At 41.6% G+C, this 21101-nt stretch overlaps 1 protein-coding gene across 2 annotated transcripts in view; it reads right to left on the reverse strand.

The window, feature by feature from the left end:
- Window positions 1–21101, reverse strand: part of MAMDC2 (MAM domain containing 2) — a 64013-nt gene that overhangs the window by 18714 nt on the left and 24198 nt on the right. For both annotated transcript variants that reach the window (XM_069775764.1, XM_069775765.1), the window contains exons 3-9: window positions 12480–12745; window positions 11694–11778; window positions 10594–10731; window positions 8027–8283; window positions 4995–5088; window positions 2190–2336; window positions 1060–1325 (exon numbers count right to left, since the gene is read on the reverse strand). In XM_069775764.1, the coding sequence (XP_069631865.1) occupies window positions 1060–1325; window positions 2190–2336; window positions 4995–5088; window positions 8027–8283; window positions 10594–10731; window positions 11694–11778; window positions 12480–12745 (1253 nt within the window). The remainder of the gene's footprint in view (window positions 1–1059; window positions 1326–2189; window positions 2337–4994; window positions 5089–8026; window positions 8284–10593; window positions 10732–11693; window positions 11779–12479; window positions 12746–21101) is intronic.

A 21101-nucleotide genomic window follows, 5' to 3' on the forward strand; every position in this document is an offset into this window, starting at 1 on the left:
CAACAATTAGGACTGAAATTCTCAGCGTATATTTCCCTTTTAACACAGGTAGGCAACTTTTTTTCTGGTCAACTTTTTCTTTTACAGTGTATTTACCTCAAAGAAACCAATTTTTTTTTTTTTTTCCCAGAAAAGTTAAACTCAATAACTACTGCCATTTGAAAAATTACTTTATAGTGGGGAAAATGCTTAAGATGTTTGTCTGTAATTTAGAAATACTTGAGTTACAAGACAAGCTTTCATTCATATGTTCACAGTACTACTGCGCTCTGAAAAAAGGCTGGATTTATCTCAGTGTCATCAGGTAGCGATCCGTCTGGTCCTCCTTAGATGACCCACAGATAGTGAAAACCCATTACAGCAATCAGGGTAACTGCAGAAGTAGCACCTACACAAATTTGTGTAAAAGTCAGTCTTTGTAAAAAGAGTGGAGCTGAGGAATAACAGCAGCTTGAGAACTTACTCAAGAGGTGATGTGAAATATTTTGTTATTCTTATTAACTTGCTGAGATAATGAAGTGACCTATCCAACCAGACATTGCAAATACTTCAAGTCCATTCCTCTAAATTACACTGACTTCTGGTTTCGTATTTTAACCCAGTGGTTGAGTTTAGGAAAATAGGATCAGCTCCCCATTTAGACCAGAACTTACCAGTACTGACTTTTTAGATTAATTAAAATCTGTAACTGAGTACAGTGATGAGAATCACATAGGAAACAAACAAACAAAAAAGACTGAATGTGGAGCCTGCTGAGAAACCAAAACACAACCAGCTCTCATTGGAGCTCCTCAGGTGAAATCTCCACAAATAGTGCGACTACAGTTGAGGACACCAGAGCAACACTGCCCCATTTCTGGTAGGAAGCCCCTTTATTGGGGCTCCCATGGGAGCCAGCCTCTGAAGAAATACTCCACTCCCCACTGTACTGCCTGGGGAACTCTATTTCACTTTGCAGGTATAACTCACTTAGAATTGCAGATAACAAAGAACTTTGGGAGGAGAAGGCAAGGAAAATCTCCATCCAGAATTCAGCATATTTGAAGAGCTGGCTCTTACCTTGCAAGGCATGGGCTTTTTGAAGGAGATTTCAGCTTGAGTCCAAACTCCCTTTGGAGAGTCCAAGACAGACCAGATTTTCTCTTGAACAACATGATTCTCCTCAAAGATATAAACAGCAAGAGTGCCACTCATTTTGAAAAACCCATATAAGGCATAATAAAAACGCAGACAAAACTGCAAGTTTCCTGGCAGGGTCGGGCCATACAGACGTCCAAGGTACCCAGGCTGCGATGTAAACTTTGTGTTCGCCAACAAGTAATAACCTGCAAGACAGTGCAATTATTGAGTACTTCTAATACACACTTAGCACAGCTGATTTGCTGTTAAAGCAGCTTCCATTATTGCATCAGGCTTTGGTTATAAAAACAGTTGCTACTAGCAGGAAACTGATTATCACACTCTGTTTGAAAGGAAACAAGAATTTTTCTAAAAGCATCCCAGCTACTTCAAGCTAAACTGGCACATGGCTAAGTTACCAGAAATAAGCACTTTTCAAATTTACAGTGAAAAATTCTCTGGCCTGCTGGCCTCACTGGAAACCTGGTACTACTCCAAGACTGAAGAATGAAGGATGGGGCATAAGGCCTCTTATTGCCTGCACCAAGTGTAAAGAGTTGAGACTTTTGCACATATGATTAAGAACCATGAATACTCTACACAGAGATGTGTGAGTTTCAGAATTTATTATCAGGCCTTTCACTACATGCCTTCACTACACAACATTTCACATTTTTCCCTTAAAAATACCAACTATTGTAATCCTGGAAGAGCTAAGAGCCCATCAGTCCTCTATATTAAAAGCCGTGTGTTAAGCTACTATTGTATTTGCTTGCATATTTTTGTGGAATCTTCCCTTCAGTGACTACAGATCAGTATAGTGAAGATATTCTGATTTACGGCCTTGAGTGACTATTCAATAGGTGACTTTCCCCCTTTACATGTGGGGAGGCACAGCCAGAGTCCCAGATAGGACAGAACAGCGTACACTGATTTTTAATGGCAGGGAGTTGCAGTGAGGCAATCCAAAGAGTGTGCTGATGACATTATTTAACAGAGTGAACAATGATACAACAGGTTAACCTTTATATCCAGTTTGACTCTGCTAGTGAAAAGGAATTCTGATTTACCAAATCCCGTAGTGTGATCTCCTGCTCTATACACGTTACGCTTCACTTTCACTCTGCTCCATCCTGGGTCATCTTTGTGATCCTGGTAAAAATTACACAGATCTTCCTCAAAATTGCAGCCTGCCTCAGCAGGATTGAAAGGAGGTCCTAAAAGATAGATGCATATGTTCTGTTAGGAAGAGCACAGTATAATAAGCATAGGTATTTGAAGCACAAGGATGCCAAAAAATACTCATCTTTCTTTGCATTACAGAAGATAAGCATGTGCAAAGATATTACACATACATTCTGCAAAGTCACAATAATATCAAACTATCAATTTTCTATCGCAAGTGGGTGTTATTTTCTTACATTTTTGCTAGAGCTGGGAGGAAACCTCCTTCACAGTCCCTATAAAATATAAATAAGCTACAGATATTAAGAGAAGATTCCTCCTTCAGGACATAATGCACAAAGACATTCACATGATTTGTTTTCATCCTCCTCCTTCATTCAAAAGATATTTGGACAAAATGAGCATGAGTGTGCATGTGTGTGCACATGGGTGTGATATTTTCATTTCAGTTTCCAAGGGGATAACCTTCTAACATCAACATTTAATATTATTTTAAAGAACACTTTTTAAAAAACCCTTTTGTAGTCACGTGTAACGTGTGTGCATATGCATGCCATAAGTGTGTAAGTCAAATAGCTTTCGGTTCAGGTACTGCCTCATGGCTACTGACCTCTGGAGCTATGCCTCACTCATTTTAGCACTGCAGCAAAGAAAGCTGAACTGTTTATAGTGAGGTTGATTAAAAGCTAAGCTAAGCTCCCCAGCCCTGCTGATGGCTCCCTCTTGACCTGCGATGTGGAATTCATGGGTCAGGATTTGCTTTAGTCTGAAAAAATCCTGCTGGTGAATGGGTGCTTTTAAGTAAAACATTTCTACTTCTTCAAAAGCCTCATCAGTCACTCATACCAGGTGCTGGGGGAAGGAGGGGCACAACCCAAAGCCATCATGCAATTTTTGGCTACATCAGGAGCCAGGACGCTGTGAGCATCACTCTACGGCAGCATGCATGACCCTTCTGCACGGAGGCTAAGAGGGGCTTCCTGGCAAGGGCAGGGATGCAGGTGATCAGCTTCAGGAGAAGGAAAATCTTGGCATTGGAGAGATGCCTGTGGTCTTTTCAGCCTCAAATAAGCCAGATCTAAGCACTGCCCATGTCTCTTTCTCTGCCTACAGAGAAAAAGGAGGCAGCGCTGGCCTCCCTCCACTGCTTTCCTAGCTAAAGCAAACACAGTTGGAGCAATACCAGGTCCATGCAGCATTAAAGATTCACCCTTTGGTAAGAAAGTTTAATACTCTGGTACCTTTTCCCTCAGTTTGGCTAACATTGAGACCTTTGTTGACACAAACTTCCAGAAAAATAAGGAAAAAACTCAATGCTGTTATATACACTGCTGTGGCTGACTACAAGAATGAAGATCTCTTGCCTTTTAACATCTCTACATAAAACAACTGAAGATGGAAATAGGACATAAGTCTGAAGGATTAACCAGCTTTGTTGTAGTTCAACAAAATATAAAGCAAATGATTGGCATTCATTTCTCAAACAGAAAAAAACCTCTGAAATTCAGGGGTTCAAATTCAGAGTTAGTAGGCAAAGGTCTAGCTGAACCTATCAAAGTTACCGGTCAGAGCAGATCTGAACATGGGCCATGATAGCAAGACTAAATCAGGGTTAGGGCAGAAAATACTATAAAATTAATCGCACACCTCAACACATATAAGCCATCTGAAAATTAAAATGGAAAACACAGATGAGCACACAGCTCCATTCCATGGCGTACTGCAAACATAACTCAGGACTTTCGTTGCAAAACAAAGCAAAACCAGAACAGGCATTGAGGAGTTAATGAAACTACTAGATTTACTCAGCCAAGAGTCATGGATTAGTAACATATCTGGAATCTACCTCCTATTGATACTTGAGCAGTATCAGGTAAAGCTAGCAGAGACTCCAAGCAGATACAAAAGGGCAAAAACTCTCTTTCTCCTTGATCACTTCAAAACATTAGCCAAAAATTCAAACTTGAGACTAAAAGAATGGATGGACTCAGTGGGAAACCACTAATCTACTTTTGCCTATTGCTTACTGTTACAGTAAAACCCAAGCAACCAGTACACAGCTATTTAAGAGGCTGCATTCACAAATGATAAAGTCCTTTGTCCCAAGTGCCTCTACAGCAGAGGTCACATGGATTCAGCTGACTTCTGCTGCTGTGAAAACCTAATAAAATCCTGACAGACACGCCACTCTGAGATGAATAATACCTCCTGGAAGAGCGAAGACAGGAAAGCAAGGCTCCTGTTTTGGCTCTGAAGAACACCTCAGGGCATGTGGCATGGAAGAAGATATTCCCTACATTGGCAATAATGAAAAGCCCAGGACATTTTCTTCCTCATACCATTACACCTGGGGAAATCCCCCTCTATTTCCATAACAGGCCTGCAAGTGGTAACTTGTTCAAAAGCTGGGGTGATGTAAATAAAGCATTCAGTCCAGTGCTCCTGTTGCAGATCCCTGGGGCAAGGTCTTTGGAGAGGAAGCATTAAGGACTGGTTTCTGGATCCAACAAATGGCATTAGTGTTGATCTGCTGTTTTGTTGCCAGGAGGAAGAGGAGCCCAATTGTGCTGGTCCGATGAGAAGGTAGCATCTGCACATCACTACCAAATATTGCAAGTACTGACAGATGGTTCAGAGGGGCAAAGCAAAGAGGGAAAACAAGGAAGGTAAATAGCAATAAGAACTCATACCTGTCTGATTGCTGCAGTAAACCGGAGAGAAAGAAATGTCATCAAGGGCAACATAACCTCCCTTGGCACTATTGAAAGCAACTTCAAATATTACCTGGAAATTATAATTGTTTGTTATTCATCTACCATATACACAACAATAATTTTGATACACATCTTCATATTACAGAATTCTGATCAGATGTCCCAGACAGACTCCAGGGCATCTCAGATAGCACTGCAGGTGTTAGGACAAATTAAATTATATCACTTATTAGGGATATACTTCAGAGCCTGACCCTGGCACCAGATCTTTGCCCACTCAAGGTCAAGGGAAAATCAAGGGGAACATAGCTCTTCTGCTGCTTTATGAAGCAGCAGTTTTAAAGATGCAGTAAGGCTACTGTCATGATACCATACAAAGCCAGTATTCAGGGTCATCAGTCTGTATTGACTAGAACTCCAAAGCTGCCTAAATATTACTGTATCTAGAATCTAGCTGGATCAAGAGCGAAAACCAAACTGTATGGATTACTCTGCTATTACAATATTAATTTTTACTGTTTTCTCTAAACATCCTCAGACACTGAAACCCATGCCTTGGCATCAGCTGGCAGGGAAGATATCCTTTAAAAAATTTAGGTAAGATAAGAACCAAAAAGCTATTGCTGTGTTTTGTTTACCACAAAAATCAAACAATGTTTGTACTTAGCCATTCCCAGTGGACATCACTTCCTCAAGTAAGTGGAGGACAGTCTATAACTCTTGAGGAAGTGTCTTAAAATCTCTCTTAAGTAACAAAGCTCTGAGTTACAGGAAAACTTTGAGAAAAGGTCTGAATTGCAGGCAACCCCAGGGACAAAACAAGGATATAAGGACAGATGCTTCCAGAGCGAGATCCTGTTCAGTGAAAGCAATGCCTGTGATGTCTCGCCTAGGGATGGGAGCCAAACTAGTAGAGCTGTGAAAGAATCCCAAGCGATCTCCTTTAGCCAGATGAAACAAAGAGGAAGACCTTCTTTGAAGCAACAGAAGAAATTATATGCAAGGTTTAATCTTATTTCTATAAAGCGATCTCTAAAATAGTGACTCTGTTGGATTACATAAAAATTCCTGGAACAGAATAAAGGCCCATCTAGCCCAGTGTCCTCTTTCCAACAGAGGTCACCTGCAGAAAGAACTGAAGACAATGACAAGTTATCAGTTCTTCCTCCCTCACATTGAATTCCTGATGGATTCTTTCTTTCCCATTAATTTGTCTAATAGTTTTTTTAACTGATCAGAATAATGGTATCCATAGTATGCTGTGGAAGCGAGTTCCACAGTTATGTGATATAGGAAAAATTTGTCCCTTTGTTTTCTTTTAAAACAGATACCTGGTAATTAAGAATTTGGAACAGCAACATAAACTATGAGAAAAAGGGAACAGTTAATCTTTTCTGTGCCATTCACAGTTTTTATGAACCTCTACCATATTCTATTTCAGTCACTTTTTCTACAGGCTGAAAAGTGTTATTTCATCAACATAACTTCTCCATACTTTTGATTATCCCCATCTCCCTCTTGTAGTTCTAGGATATTCTTTTTTAACTGAAAAGGTTGGAGCTGCATACTCTGCTGAACACAGGGTTACCCTGTGCATTCATCCAGTGGTACAACATCCTCTGTTTTGCTATTTATTCCAGTATAGTTTCCAACATTCCGGATGGTTTTATGAATGCCACTAAGAACTGAGAGGATATTTTCACAAAACTAACCACAGTAATGCCAAGCTCATTAATTAATTTCCATCTATAGTGCTAGGACTGTTTTTTCCCTTGCATGTTACTTACTTTATTAAATAAGTAATTCACTTACTTATCATTCAGTATTATGAGACCTTATCAGACCTAATCTCCTTTCCCATACCATTTGAAGTCTGACAATTCAAGTGGATGACTTGGTCAATGACTTTACAGAGTATAAAAGGACTATGCAACATCTGATGAAAATTAGCTTTACCCCTAATAATTCCTGAAAATCTGCAGGCTTACAGTGAATTAAAAAAAATAACTTATGTGGAGTTAAAGCAAGTAGAATGAAAGCTGATTTATTTGTAATCCTAGTATTAGAAGTGTATATATATAGGTATAAAGTGTGTCTGTGTATATATATATATATATAAAATCACATATATATGTATGTATATATATAATATATTTGTATACATGTAAGTATATATGTGTATATATAATATATAAACACTGTTTATTTCAATCTTCTGATATTTATATATAATATATAAGAATATATGTTTTACATATATATAAAGATACAATGTATATATGCATGTATGTATATATACTATACATACACACACACACATTTTTATACATATGTATGTGTGTGTATATCTTTTTTAATACATACATATATATATAAAATGTATATCCTAAGATTTGGGATTTTTTTCAGTAAACACTAGGGAATAAAGCATTCAATTTGTTTCTGATACTCTGGAAATTAATTCTAGTAACCATAGGAGCTGATTTTCACACCTAAGGACTACTGTGCTACTAGGACCCAAGTTTGGACTCTTATCTTGTGAAAGCACAGAAAGACTGAATTGCAGGGTTGTACAAGGTAGAGAATAGAGCTCGAATATTTTTTTAATTTTTATTCTGTAGTGGGAGGCATGCATTATTTTATGGTACTCAGCATCCTCAGAAATGGATCATCGAGTCACAGAAATATGGGACTGAGAGAGCACCGACATTATTTAGTAGGAACTGAAAGACCTCACATTTGTAGGACTCTACAGCCTCCCAAGGTATTCTGATCAAGCACTTCACCACCTGACTTGATCTTTGCTGAAAATCAAGCACCAGTATGGAAGGAGGTACCTCCTTGATGCTTATACAGTGGACAAAGGAAACAACAGATCACCAGCATCTTTATAACCATCTTTCAGAAACTGGACAGCCACTGCCATGTTCCTGACTTAGCCTGAGTCAGCACTGTTGTCTGATGCAACCTGAAGTCGTAGCTGGCCCGTACAGGAATGATTGCTTTACCTCCATGGGGTATGGCGCACTGAAGTCAACTTCTGCTAGCGCCCAGTCTGCGCTCAGTGCACTGTCTGTTTTCCAGATCTCTTCATAAAAGCCACTTGTGTCTCTCAAGTAAACAGTAAAAACAATGCTACTCTCCTGCTTAAGTTGATAATAAAAAGATAAGCAGCCAGACATGGGGACTGTGGTCTTCGGTGAGATTAGCTGGGCCACTTCCTGAAAATGTTTGACGTAAACAGAGTCCACATACATGTAGTGACCTAAAAGTATAAAAGAAACTTGGTATAAGGACACTCTTTAATGAACACCACTTACAAGAAGTATCAGGAGATGGGCAGGGACTAGACATGTATCTCTACAGCCTGGACAACAATGGTTGATTCCTAGGAAATTTTAGTAATTCTAAGAGATTTTTTTTTTTCTCCTTTCCTCCTATGTACAACCCAAGTTGTTTGGCTAAGATACCACTGGCAAAACAGTCGGTCTCAGGTCTTTCTTAAGTCTTTACTCAAGACCTTTATATTCAAGAAAGCAAAAACTCTCTGAATTTTGAGAGCCATTCATAAATGGAAAAACGTGTTACAATTGAGTGAATACCCTGCCTCCCAACAGCTCAGTATAGTATGTAGTCTTTTTCCAAGTGCAACTTTTACTGAGGCAACCCAAATTAATGAACAAGACTGTAAATAAGCTGTGTGTTTCCTCACATTTTCCTCACATGAACACTCAGCAGTTCATTTAATATATCAAATGAATTGGTAAATAACCTTTATTCTGCACATTTCATTGCTTCTATAATTCTGCTTGGTCTATCTAGGATTTGGTTTCTAAATGTTTTATCTTTACTGAATAGACTGTTTTTTTGTAAAATCCTTTAAAAAGACTTTTGAGAGATGTTAATAAACAGAAAAATGCATTACAGGTGAGTAGACTCCGTCCCCCTCAACAGCCAGTATGACCTGCAGGATTTTCAAAGGGTACAGCTTCTCAGACTTTGATTTTGGGAGAGCTATCTCAATTTAAATGGGACACATCCACCTGCATGGATATGCTGTGCATGTGTAGTTTTTCTTCTTCTACACTCCCAGAAACACAGCATCAAACAGTATCAGTTGATGAACGGAAAAATGGTTCTTCACAAGTAGAAAACTTAGAGGAGAATGAAGTGTCAAACTGACAGACTACTTCAGCATGGACACTGCAAACTGTGCCGTTAGGTTTGTATCTACACCACTACATTAATTAGCCAATAGTGTTCTCAAACATGGAGATGTCACTTCTTGCTTCACTCCAGTGGAAGGAGGGGAAAGGGCTTGCTTGGCTGTAGTCTCCTCCAGCCTGCCCACTGCCGGGGGACTGGTGACTCTTCAGCGGTACTTGCCTGAGAAGTTCTGGGCTTCATTTTTGCTTTGCAGTTCTACCACACTTCATTGCTTAATTATGATCTCCTTAGCTGATGCGCCTTCATAGCACACTTCTTGCAAAAAGAAGGCTCTTCTGTGACTTTTGGCTTCTTGGGGTCTTCTCAGTCAATGGTCAGCAGTGAGGGTTTGGTGTGAAAAAGGAAACACTGTGGCTACAAGAAAACAGATCCCTCCCAGTTGGCGATGTTTCCTATCACATTCAGTACTTTACTTAATAGGTAGAGCTACTGTCTGCTGTTGAAGTTGTGCTGAATTAAACTTCCATCTAAATTTCACCAGCATTTAAGTGCCATGGGGTGATGCAGGGCTGGACTGACACTCTGTACTCAACTCACACAATTGTGAAATAAATGAAAAGACACAGCAGTGTGAGTTAAGGAAAGAGGATCAACCCTGCTTTTCATGACACAATTCCCTGCACCATCACAAGCGTCATGTTGTCTGAGACGCACAGTGTGCTGCAGCAGCCAGATCTCCTGACCATCACCTGCCGTGGTACTTCATCCAACACTACATCAAAGGCTAAGCTATCCCCCAACCGTTCTCTATGACTATGTAAAACGTTCTCCTCTCAACAAGGTGGCCAGGACAAGTATTTCACACATGGAAGGTGCTGAAAATCCTCTAAGTCTTTACAGCATTCTGCCTCCAACGGACTGTATTAACAGCACCACATTTGACTGAAACAAACAAAACTCCGAAACTGTGCAATTTAACCTGAGATTCTCCAAACATGTTTCAATCCCTTAGCTTTCCTGCTCAACTTTCCTAATAGCCACTGGAAAGAAAACCCCTGCCATATGTACAGAGCAGCAGTACAAGATTTTAAAGCTTACTGTGGCCCATACTTTTAGAATCCACAGAAAGATCAATTTTCCCCCTTTCTGTCCAAAATTTTACCCTTATTTTGAGCAATTTTGAAGCCTAGCATAACAACTTTATTATAAAGCTTACAGGAAACTTCGTGTGAACTTCTGAAAATTCCCCCCATCTTTTTCTAATCCTTTTTTTCACATAAGTAATTCTTACCCCATCCAGTGCCAGGAGAAAAGAAACAACTCACATCATAATTTGCAGTATAACAGTCACAGGTGGATCACAGACTCAAATTTTCCACTATAGTTCTGTTCTACATTTGTTGCTTACCCAGTTCACTGTTAAGTGTGTGGTCTTTGGGCAGGATAGACTGAGAATTGCGAATGTTCCCTCCACCAACAAACCAGTTGACATTGGGGTTCCAGCGGTTCACAAAGCCACAAAGATGATTTTCTTCAAAGTCACATTCTGCAATTGCAGACATCACCAGCTGAGTGCACACATTTCATTACAGAAACTGGAAGAGAAGCTATTGCTAAGCACTGGCATCACTTTACATATGGCAGTGCAGATAACACCTGTATTTATAACACTGGATGCAACAATTAACAGCTTATAATAAATGGAAGCAAACTTAGCCACAATTTTTGATCAATTTCTGATAAAATTTTCCTTTCCATCCTGTTCGGTCCACTCTATCTTTTCATTATTTGGCAATATAGGGCTGCTGTAATTTAGAATCAAATAAAATTAATGTAAAATATACCACTTTGTAGTATTCAATAGTCAGAGCAGAACTTCCACTTATAAATCAGGGATGGCTAGAAGTGAAGCGGGAGTAGTGTTTCATGGCGGTAATGAGACTGCTGTGTTTCCTTCACAGAGTCAAAGTATTGTGACAATTCGGTTGGACTCCACCAGAACTCCCTAGAAATGCAAAGGTCTCCCAGCCTCCTAGCCACTGAAATTTTTGAACTTCATTAGCTGTTTTTGGCAAATGTCATGAGCAAATAGCTGTAAGTGTAAATATCAACAGAGTTTTGACTCTGCAGCCTGGAAGATGTCACTGTAAGGAAACATGAGCAGGCACACAGCAGAAATAATGTCACAGCTGTTACTTTTAATATTTGCAGCCATCTAGTTTTGTGAAAATATAACACTTGTTCCTGCTTGAACAATAAATAGCTTTAGAATGAATTATTGTATGTGAAATGGCTACATATATCACAGAGATGGGTGAATAAAAACACGTATTAGTGTGTGCAACCTTAGCTTAAAAAATATCTACATCAAATATGGCAGCCTACTTCTCAATGAGGAAAAAGCCATTGTCTTTCCTCTAAACCCAGACCGTTAATTCAGTTTTAAAACTGCCAACAAGGCATTTTTTTCTCTGCAGAGAATATGAGAGCTGAGCAGACAGTACTTACCGATACAATACCCAGGCGTTATTTTAATTTCAAAAACTGCTATACTGGCAGATTTATCTTGTCTCATTTCACCTTCCAGTACAATCTGCGGAATATAAACCAAACTGTGAATTTCAGGGTTTCAGTATTTCTGCTATCACCCTGGACATTCAAACAGGACAAACAGGAGAACAAATTAAATACATGTGGGGGGCTCATCACCCTTACAGTCAGGAGAGGTGCTTTTGCTGGAGGAGCTTGGCAGAACGCATTAAAGATGGAGTCAGTGCCCTCCTCGAGCACAGGAGGCACACTGAAGGACAATGAGGCAAGGCCAAAAAACCCCACACTTCACGTAAGAGTACGGGTCTCCAGATTCCTCAGCGGTGGCTATACAGGACGTTATCGTGAAGGACGCGATGCGGCGGGGTTTGGGTAGACGTACCCAGCTTCCGACTCCTCCCAGAAGGACGCAGAGGACAGGGAGGAAGGAGGGCAGCTGCAGACCCGGGATCTGGGAGGTCCCGAATCTGCCCTGGGATGCCAGCAGCCCCGCGGGGCTGCCGTGAGGAGCGGTACCCTCACCGCACGGCTCAGCCGGCCGCCCCTTCCCATGGGCCGTGCCAGACGTTCGCTGGGAAGAGCACCGACTGCCTGGCTCAGGACAGCTCAGGTCACTGACTTTAGGGACAGAGGGGTCGACTGACTCACACCCTGCCAGCCCTAGAGGTGAAAGCCGAGAACAGGGCCCGAAAGGCGGTCCCCGTGCACCAGAAAGCCTGCGGCATCTTCCAAAAGCGGGCTTACCTTGTACTTCTTTGTGCTGTTCGTTAAATCTAAGCTAGCTATGAGCCAGCTGTCTGAAGGCTCCTCGGCTGACCACAGCAAACGGTCAAAGCTCTCTCCCTCCTGCCTCAGGTACAGGTTGAGCCTGGCGGGATCAGGTGAAGCCTCTGAAGTCGTTGCTATCTGATAAATCAGTCTGACACAGCTCCACTCCTCAGAGTACAGCTCAGGGCTGGACAGCACTGCTTTCTCACCCTCATAAGATGTATCCACAGAAATGTAATGTCCTGGGAACAGACACGCATCAGAATAACAAATGTCAGAGGCTTTGCTTTTGCATTCCTGGATAAAAGTACTTATTTATAAAGGACTAGTTGTTCTGGGGCTAGGCCAGGAGATTCAGACCGCCACTCATTCGTTAAGCAAGTCATTTAACCTTTTGATATCCCACCATACCCACACAAACATCACTTCACGTGTCTCGCAGCCTTTTTAATGACAATTTAAAAATTATTTTAAATCTTCAGAGAAAGATGTTCTATCAGTGTAAAGCAGATTATTAAGTAAGTATTGCCCTCCAGAACTGATAGCCTTGGACAGACGATTTGATTGACAAGATAATTTACACAGGCAGGAATATGCTGCAGGACTATTTAGTTGTTTTACAGATCAGAACTTTCTAACTTCATTTCTGCACTTTAGATTTTAAAGCAATACATAAAAAACACATCACAGCCAAAAACTTCTGAAGCATTTCTGGTTTCAAAGATGACGACTAAGTAGTAAAACTAACCTGTACAAATCTGCTGATTCAAAAAAGTGCTAAATGTAAAGCTACATTTAAACACACCAGCACTCTCAATGGGATTATTTCAAAATTACTCTCTGGATGGATATTTTAGGAACAGGGCCTAAAACATAACCTTCTCTATAAAAACAAAAGAAAGGATGCGATGACAAGCTAAAAAATGCACAAGGAGGCAAAAAAAAAAAAAAAAAAGCCAAAGAAACAATGTGGAGAAAAAGGAGGCATCAATAAATAAATCAGAGCAAAACAGAAGCTTGGTCCTAGAGGTTTTACTAACACTAAGTTTTTAATCAAAACTAAGATCAGGAGAGTAAAATGAGATACGGGAGTCACAGAAACCTGGAATGCAATGACAGAAACAAGTGAAACAGACAGACAAAGAAGATTTAAAAAACAAACCAAAACAAAACAACAGAACAACAAAACAAGCTAGGGCATCCATGTCTGAAATATCATCCCATAGATGATCTGGAAAATGATCTTCCTAACCTAGTGGCAATATACATCAGACAAAACCCACTCCTGATACTAATTCTCAGCAGCTAGGCTGCAAGCAAGAGTTGGAAGAGCTATCAGGGACTGTGCCAAGTCAGTCCTTCACCCAGCAGCACATCACACCTATCCTCTTTAGCCCTCCCCAAAGCATACATTTTTTCTTCTTTAACCTCGTTTCACTTGACCACAGAGCCTGTTCTCAGTTTCCACACATATGTAAGCACTTGCTTAACTTGACACACTCTCCCCTCCCAAATTCTGCCTGAACCCTCCAACTCTACCAAGCCACCCTGGGGCTGCTTCCTAGGAGCTCTCCTATTGCCCTTTCACAAGTATTCTCTCCAATGTGAAAAAAATCACCTGCATGGACAGTCACTGGCTCCCCAAAGCAAAGAGCAGGTACAGATCTTGTCTATGAGGTTCCCAAAGGCCTCTCCCATACCCCGCTCCGGCAAGATGCCAGGAGCAGGCAGCAGCTCTGACAACACCTGATTCCTTGGACAGCGCACGTTACAGCATCCCACTGCATCTGCTCCCTCTCCCACCTGCAGACACTGTGCACAGCAACCCATTTGTACTGCGCATTTTTGTTTAACAGATGTAAGATAAGTGGTTGCTGCTTTCTAAGGGGGTAGATGCAGCCCTAAGCAGTGTAAGGGGCTGTGTAAAGACAGAAAAGCTGCATTTTCTTTCCCTTTTTAGGGAATGGAATTTTTTTTGCCTCTTACTGTAATTTCTCTTTATATCTACTGTGTCTGGTTTTAGTCTCTTGGAGGAATATAAAAAATCACTGGTTAAGTACAAGTTACTTGTTACTGCAGCAGCATATGAAAGAAAAATAAACACAGGAATAAATATTTTAAAATAGGCACCTAATGTGCCTGCCAAATACTTAATCTGCCACTTTGTAAAATGTGAGCGCATAAAACATCCATTTGCAAACTGGTATCACGTTAGTTCACAAGAGTTAGCAGGCACAGCCTTTTTTTGCTGGCATGTTCTAGTCCAAGTTATGCATGTTTTTTCACATGCATGGAGGGTAGAAGGAAATTACCAAGGCTCTATCACAAGTTGAATGCTTCTCACACATTTGTTTTTAATTGATGTAAGTGGCAATATCCAGTTCAGGTGAATAATCTGTGGGTTTAGGCTAGTCTGAATTTGGATCGTTTTGCTTACAAAGAAACCTACAATTCAGAATCCATGCCTACAAATTTCAGTGTAGATTTCAGTCCTATTTCACTCTGCACTTCATGAGAAACCTCACAGGAAACTGAGCCTTCTTATAATATTCGGGGGGGGGGGGGGGATTTGGCAGGGGTTTTCTTCAGAAATAAATTAGTGTCAACATAGGAAAACACATTCACATGAAGACCTCAAATTACTAGCTATGAGGCTTAAATGACCGCCTGGCTTTAAGACTTAATTACAAGTAGACTAAGGTTCTTCTACAAAAATAGTGATTTAAAACAAAACCTCTTAGATGTTCCAGTTGGGATGATTATGTTACTACAAACTTGACTCTGCATTCTCTGTTTGCTGTACACTTGCTCTCATTTGGTCTGATTCCCCACTGATGTAACAGCAAAGATCATGAACTCTCTTTTTAATCGTTTTTTTGGGGGGTTGCTTTTTTTATAATTTGACCTATTTGTTGAGTCTCCAGAAACAGAGTGTTCTCACCCCAAACCCGCTAGTCATTTTAGCATGTTCTGGAAGTTTAAATGTGTGATTGGCTCCACTAAAATCAATGGGAGCACTGACAGAGAGCTTTATGTGTAAGTTTAAATGCTTTGCTAATCAGGATCAGGGAGCCTGGCACTTTGCAGTATCAAGCACAGAAAATGCTAATGTTAAACTTCTTTCAAATGAATGCTGGCATTGACTAAATGGCCTTTATACTAAACTGTATTTCAGTAATAGCAACGACATGTGCTATTGCTGCAGAAAGGAAGGTCTCACAATGCAGACGTCAAGGACTGACACAGGGCAATTGTGAGAGCAAATCAATGCGAAGAGAGGGTTCCTTGGAGTAAAGAAGCAGACAACTTTCCACACTTGTTTGTGGGAGTAAACAGAAGGATATTTAGCAGTCTGTGGAGAATTTGATGAATGCACAGTGCTGTAGCCTCAAATCTCTCATTAAAAATACAACATACAGCTTCATTTTGCAGCATGCCACACCATTTTTTTCCTCAAAATCCTCCTCCTCCTCCAAATGCCAATAGCACTTAATTTATAGCAGTCATTCAGAAGTTATCAAGAGAGGGCTACTCCTCAGAATCACAGGAAAGCAAAAAAGGTAGTCACAAAATGCTAGGAAAAGCCTGATGACACAGAAACACAAGCATACAATTTCTGGCAATTACTTGCTCAGGGGGCAGACGCAGCCTCAGTGTAAGGGGCTGTGCAAATACAGGAATGCTGCACTCGCTTTCCAGTTTTAGGGAATGGCATGGTTTTTTGGCATTATGGTGAAGGCACCATACAAGCTTCTTCACAGACAACAAAAGCCAGAGACCGCTAACTACTTTTGATTACTAACAGCTAGCAGTTCCCTGGTGAAGGCAAACACCTACAGCCAGGAGAAGAGATGGGAGAAAGGGGACTCGCAGATGTATTTTCCCTCACCACTCACTTACTACTCAGGCTGGAAAGTAATGAACTTTTTACCCATATTCCTATAATGACTTTTTACCTACTGTGTAACTTCACTGTCATCTCCTTGACAGCTGAATCAAACTGTACAGGACCAAGCATGTGTTCATTTTACATTCCTCCACTTCCAAGTAAAATATTGAGCCCAGGGGGGATTAGGACCCAGTGTTTCAAACCTATCCCTCCTCAATGCAACTATGCATTGTGGCGGTAAAACTCACAAAACGAGACCTTTAAAATCTGTCTGTGTGCATGTCTCTCATTTTGCTGCTCTAATAAGCAGTTCCATACAGAGTCTCTCTCAATTACAGTTGGTGATACATTGGCTCTATGAGTCATTCACCCAAATTTTCCAAATCTATATTTAATTTTTTTTTATTCACTTACCACATAGGCATGAATACATCAGTCAGCAGTAATTATATTGTAATTGTACTGCTGGCTTAGGGGAAGGGGGGGGGGGGGTGAGACCAGCAATACTACTTTTTCCCCAAAAGAGTGCAGAAGCTACACTGATTGCTTTCTCTGTACGTAACACAAGATAAAATGGCAGACACTAGCTAATAAATTAAACCAAATTCCATTGACAAAATTAAGAAAAAGCAACTGGGATAACTAAAATCACCAGTTAGCTTTTCAATGATATATTTCCTCTGTAAAAATATGGAAGTGTAACCACAGACATGTTAGACCCTTTGTAGGGTTTATATCAGACACAGCTGTTCACTTAGTTCAGCAACAGTGCAGCTTTACAAAAAAAACGCATATAAGCAGTAAGCTCCAAGAGAAACAGTATTAAGGAAATATGAAGCAGAAAAAGTTTGGGAATTTACATTTGATTAGGCATTCAATTATATGGAAAATTTGTGAGAAATGTCTTAAAGTTGCCAGTTATATTTGTATTTTCTTTGTACTTCCCATACAGAAACAGGAAAGAATATTACCAGGGTTTCTTAGGACAAAAATTGATCTACTGATGCCTTGTCTGGAATCTCAGTGTCTGGATTTCAGGCCATGGCTCTAGGGTTTTTTTTTTTAAATATTGTACTGCCAAAAAAAAAAAAAAAAAAAGGCAGCCAAGCAGTTCATTTTTTAGGACATATTAAGTCTTCTTACATCTCCAGGACAAGTTAGTTAAAAATATTAATGATACAGCCAGTGAGACATCATTTTGCAAGTGACGTTTGCACATGGAAGCTATCCCTGTGTACACACAACGTTCAGAGTTTGCGTTAAGAACACAGAAACTCTACCAGCTACCTCATATGAGATTTTGGGTGAACCTAGGAGAATGCTTGTGGCACAGGATAGGAAATCTTCAGACTCACCACTCCACTTTTCATTCAATTTCTTTTCAGTAGAAAGCAAACTTTTCAACTAAAGTAGACATTTTTTGCTAACAATTTGTCTTGAAAATCAGAACTGTGTGGATCAACGTTAAATTTGTCCTACCTATGAAAAGCTGAGGTTTTCTAAAGAAAATTCTTCTTCTAATCAGGAACAGTCACCATGCATTTTGGGAAGGCTTTTTGGAGGGATGAGGAAGAGTTGGAGGGTGAGGTGGGTTTTTTCCAAATTTTTTTAGGCAGTGTCTTGGGAGAGCAAAAAAAATTGCACAAGCAAGTGACTTTTGAATTGGAGGGAAAAGTTTTGCCCTACAATTCCATGAAGAAAGTAAAAGTAAAAGATAGCCCCAAACCAATCAAACACACAAAAGCCTGCACAAATATTTCAGCTGGGCCCGCAATATTGTGCTGGGATTAGAAAATCAGCTTGAACTGCAACTATAGTGGCGATTTTTAATGAGAAGCCAAACGAATCCAGTTTGGACTACTTAAAGTAATCTTTCGACCTACAAGCAGAGTGCTGTTATCGGAGCCGGAGGTCTTTGCAGCAAGTTTTGCTCCATGTAGCCTTAAAAGCTAGGCAGCATCCTGGTAGTGGGCACTGAGCCTGAGCCCCAGCTCCCTGTGCCAGATACTGTGGTGCAGCTCCCAGCTGGCGGCAGGCTTCCCCTTGCTGCCCTCGCCTGCCTGCCACAGGGCAGGTCCCCTCTGGGCAGCCTTGGCCACAACGTCACCAAACCAGACGTGCATCAAGAGCCATCAAGAGCCACCGAGACCTCTTGTGCGAGCAAGGTCTCTCAGTAGCAGCAGCACGTCCCAGGGAGCTGGAGAAAGCATCGCCTCTCGCCACCACTGCTGGCCTTGAGGAGGAGGTCTGTCCATCACCCAGGCCCCTGGGGGGGTCTGCCCCATGCCCCCCTCACCAGCCTGATCGGGCAGACAGGGAAGTGCAGCAACAGCGGTCCACCCTTGCGAGAGCTGGTGTTTAAATGCTTCCCCTTGGTCCCTGGGAGACTTGGGGCAGCAGGATCTCCCCTGGACGGACAGAGGCATGCACAACACGCATGGGGCTAAGCGACAAAGCCTGGCCCACGTTACTGAAGGTAGAGGCTTGGTCCGAAAACATCCAGAGTGCTGCCATGATTAAAGCTACTTGAGCCCACAGGCCATAACTAGTGTTTTCATTCCCATCAAGCTGCAGATGACTTTATTTCTGGTAAGCCGTTAGATTCACACCAGAAGAACTGCACAGTACACACTAGGACCAATCAGCATTGTCATCATAGGAAAAAACTCTTTGGTCTTCAAACCTCCTTGTCTCCTCTGTGGTTTCTTAAAAGCAGCTCTGTGAAAATAGCTGAGGGATGGAGAAGCAGGAGGTGCTCTTTGCTCGTCTGCAGTGACTGACATGCACTGCTATTGTCAAAGCTCTTCCTCCTTTTGCATGTCTACAGGGGCAACTCAAGCCTAAAGCTGTCACCTTTCTGCAGCAAATGCCTGTGGTCCTGCCTGGCCGCTGCCAGCCACCCAAACCCCCCTCACTGCCCAGGCAGGCAGGGCACCTGAGGACCCCACTAAATCTGCCCCTGTGCTACTCAGCTTCTTTAGGGGAACAATGGGGTTTCCAGGCAACTTTCCCAAAGCTGAGTAATATTTATTGAAAACAAAAGCATTTTGTAGAAAAGCACAGCCTCAGGCGATGAACACACAAGCAGTTCACCCAGGCAGTCAGGCACCTTCCCTCTGCTGGATGGACAGCCCTGGCAACAGGAGCTCCCCCAGCAGCTTTCTCTCTTACGCTTACCTTACTTCACAAACAGAGTCTCTCTCCAGGGACAGAGATTTATCATTTGACCCTTTGTTTGTCGCGGCCACCAGACCGGGCCAGAGGGCTCACGTTTCCCAAGATAGGGGATGGATCTTCAAAGGCTCCTTTCCCAGCAGAGGGCTTGGATTAAATACCAGCTCCACCTCCTGCCCTGTCCTTTGGTCCCCGAGAAAGTTCAGAAATACAGCTGCTAGCAAGCTTGTCAAAAGCCATAAAAGTCATACAATTAGCCCCAAAACACCCTGTGACTGCGGCATCTGGTCACAGCTACTAGCATGCTGGCAAAGCCTTCCAGCCTTGAGCCGTCTGCGTGCCTGTGGAAGTCTTGCAAAGGTCCAGCTTGCGCTGCTGTTTTCTGCTTCTGATTTAGAGGAGTTGCTCCACCACACTGGGGACGCTTGAACTTGTAAGAGCTTTTTGGCAACAACCAGGTCCTCTCCTTCCTCTCCCTCTTGAAGTCCCAAGATCCTTACATCAGGCACCAATTACCCCAGATCTTCTGTTTGTTCCAAACACAAGCATGTGGGTTTGTTTTCTTTCACAATGACCTCACAGAGTTTTGTACACTTTGCAAGTTTTCTTTCTGCTTGTTCCAACCAACTCATCAGTCCCAATGAGATGTTGTTCAGATTACTCAGTTCTCCTTTTCACACTGTTCATTACATAATTTTGACAACTTTTTATCTGCTGACACAAAGGCTGCCAGGTTCTTCTCTGTTATCTCTGGTTTTCCTTGCAATAGCTCTTTCAAAAAGCCATCTCTGTGTTTTCTATTAGCTGCTACGCTTGAGCAGGGCATAGGTAAGATTTGGAGACTCAAGATTCTCTGTTGTGAATTTCTGAATCGGAAGTAATTCAGAAAAGCCTTTTCTGTATTCTTTGGCATCCTAAATCAGTTTCCATTGTCCCCAGTGCACAGGGAATATTAAAGATAAAAAACAGATAAAGTAGGAATCATCAGGCATCCATTTGTTCACAGTGCTCATCTCTTTCATCACTAGCTTTTATCCCTTTCCTAAATCATGTTTCCACCAGGATCAAGCACACAGGCAAAAGCACTGCGATAGCTCTTCCAGCACAGCTGCGTGTCCTGGCAGAGTGCAACACTGGGCTGTCCTCCTTCAGCAAAAGAATATGAAATTTCACTCTTAGAGTATTCCCTTGCATTATGTTGTCTATTTACTTTGTTCACTGCTCCTTCCATTTACTTCTGCAGACGAACATGATGTGATGTGGTGGAGTATGCCTGTAACACACTATGAGCTCTGCTTTGTATTTGTGCTGAGCACGTCTCAGCTGGCCCAAGGCAAACCTACCCATCTGCAGTCTACACAGCTTTGGCACTTTTTTGAAGAAAAATCCATCAGATTTGCAACCCTGTCCAAACAGTTGGCCCACACCCCACAGGGAAACCAACACATGGAAGTTGGTGAGCCAGACCGTAAGACAGGGGACTTCTTCTCGTGTTTTAAGAGGGGGGGGTTCTGGGCCATACTTCTCCTCGGATC

The sequence above is a fragment of the Haliaeetus albicilla genome, chromosome Z, assembly GCF_947461875.1.
Source record: "Haliaeetus albicilla chromosome Z, bHalAlb1.1, whole genome shotgun sequence".
Taxonomy (NCBI): domain Eukaryota; kingdom Metazoa; phylum Chordata; class Aves; order Accipitriformes; family Accipitridae; genus Haliaeetus; species Haliaeetus albicilla.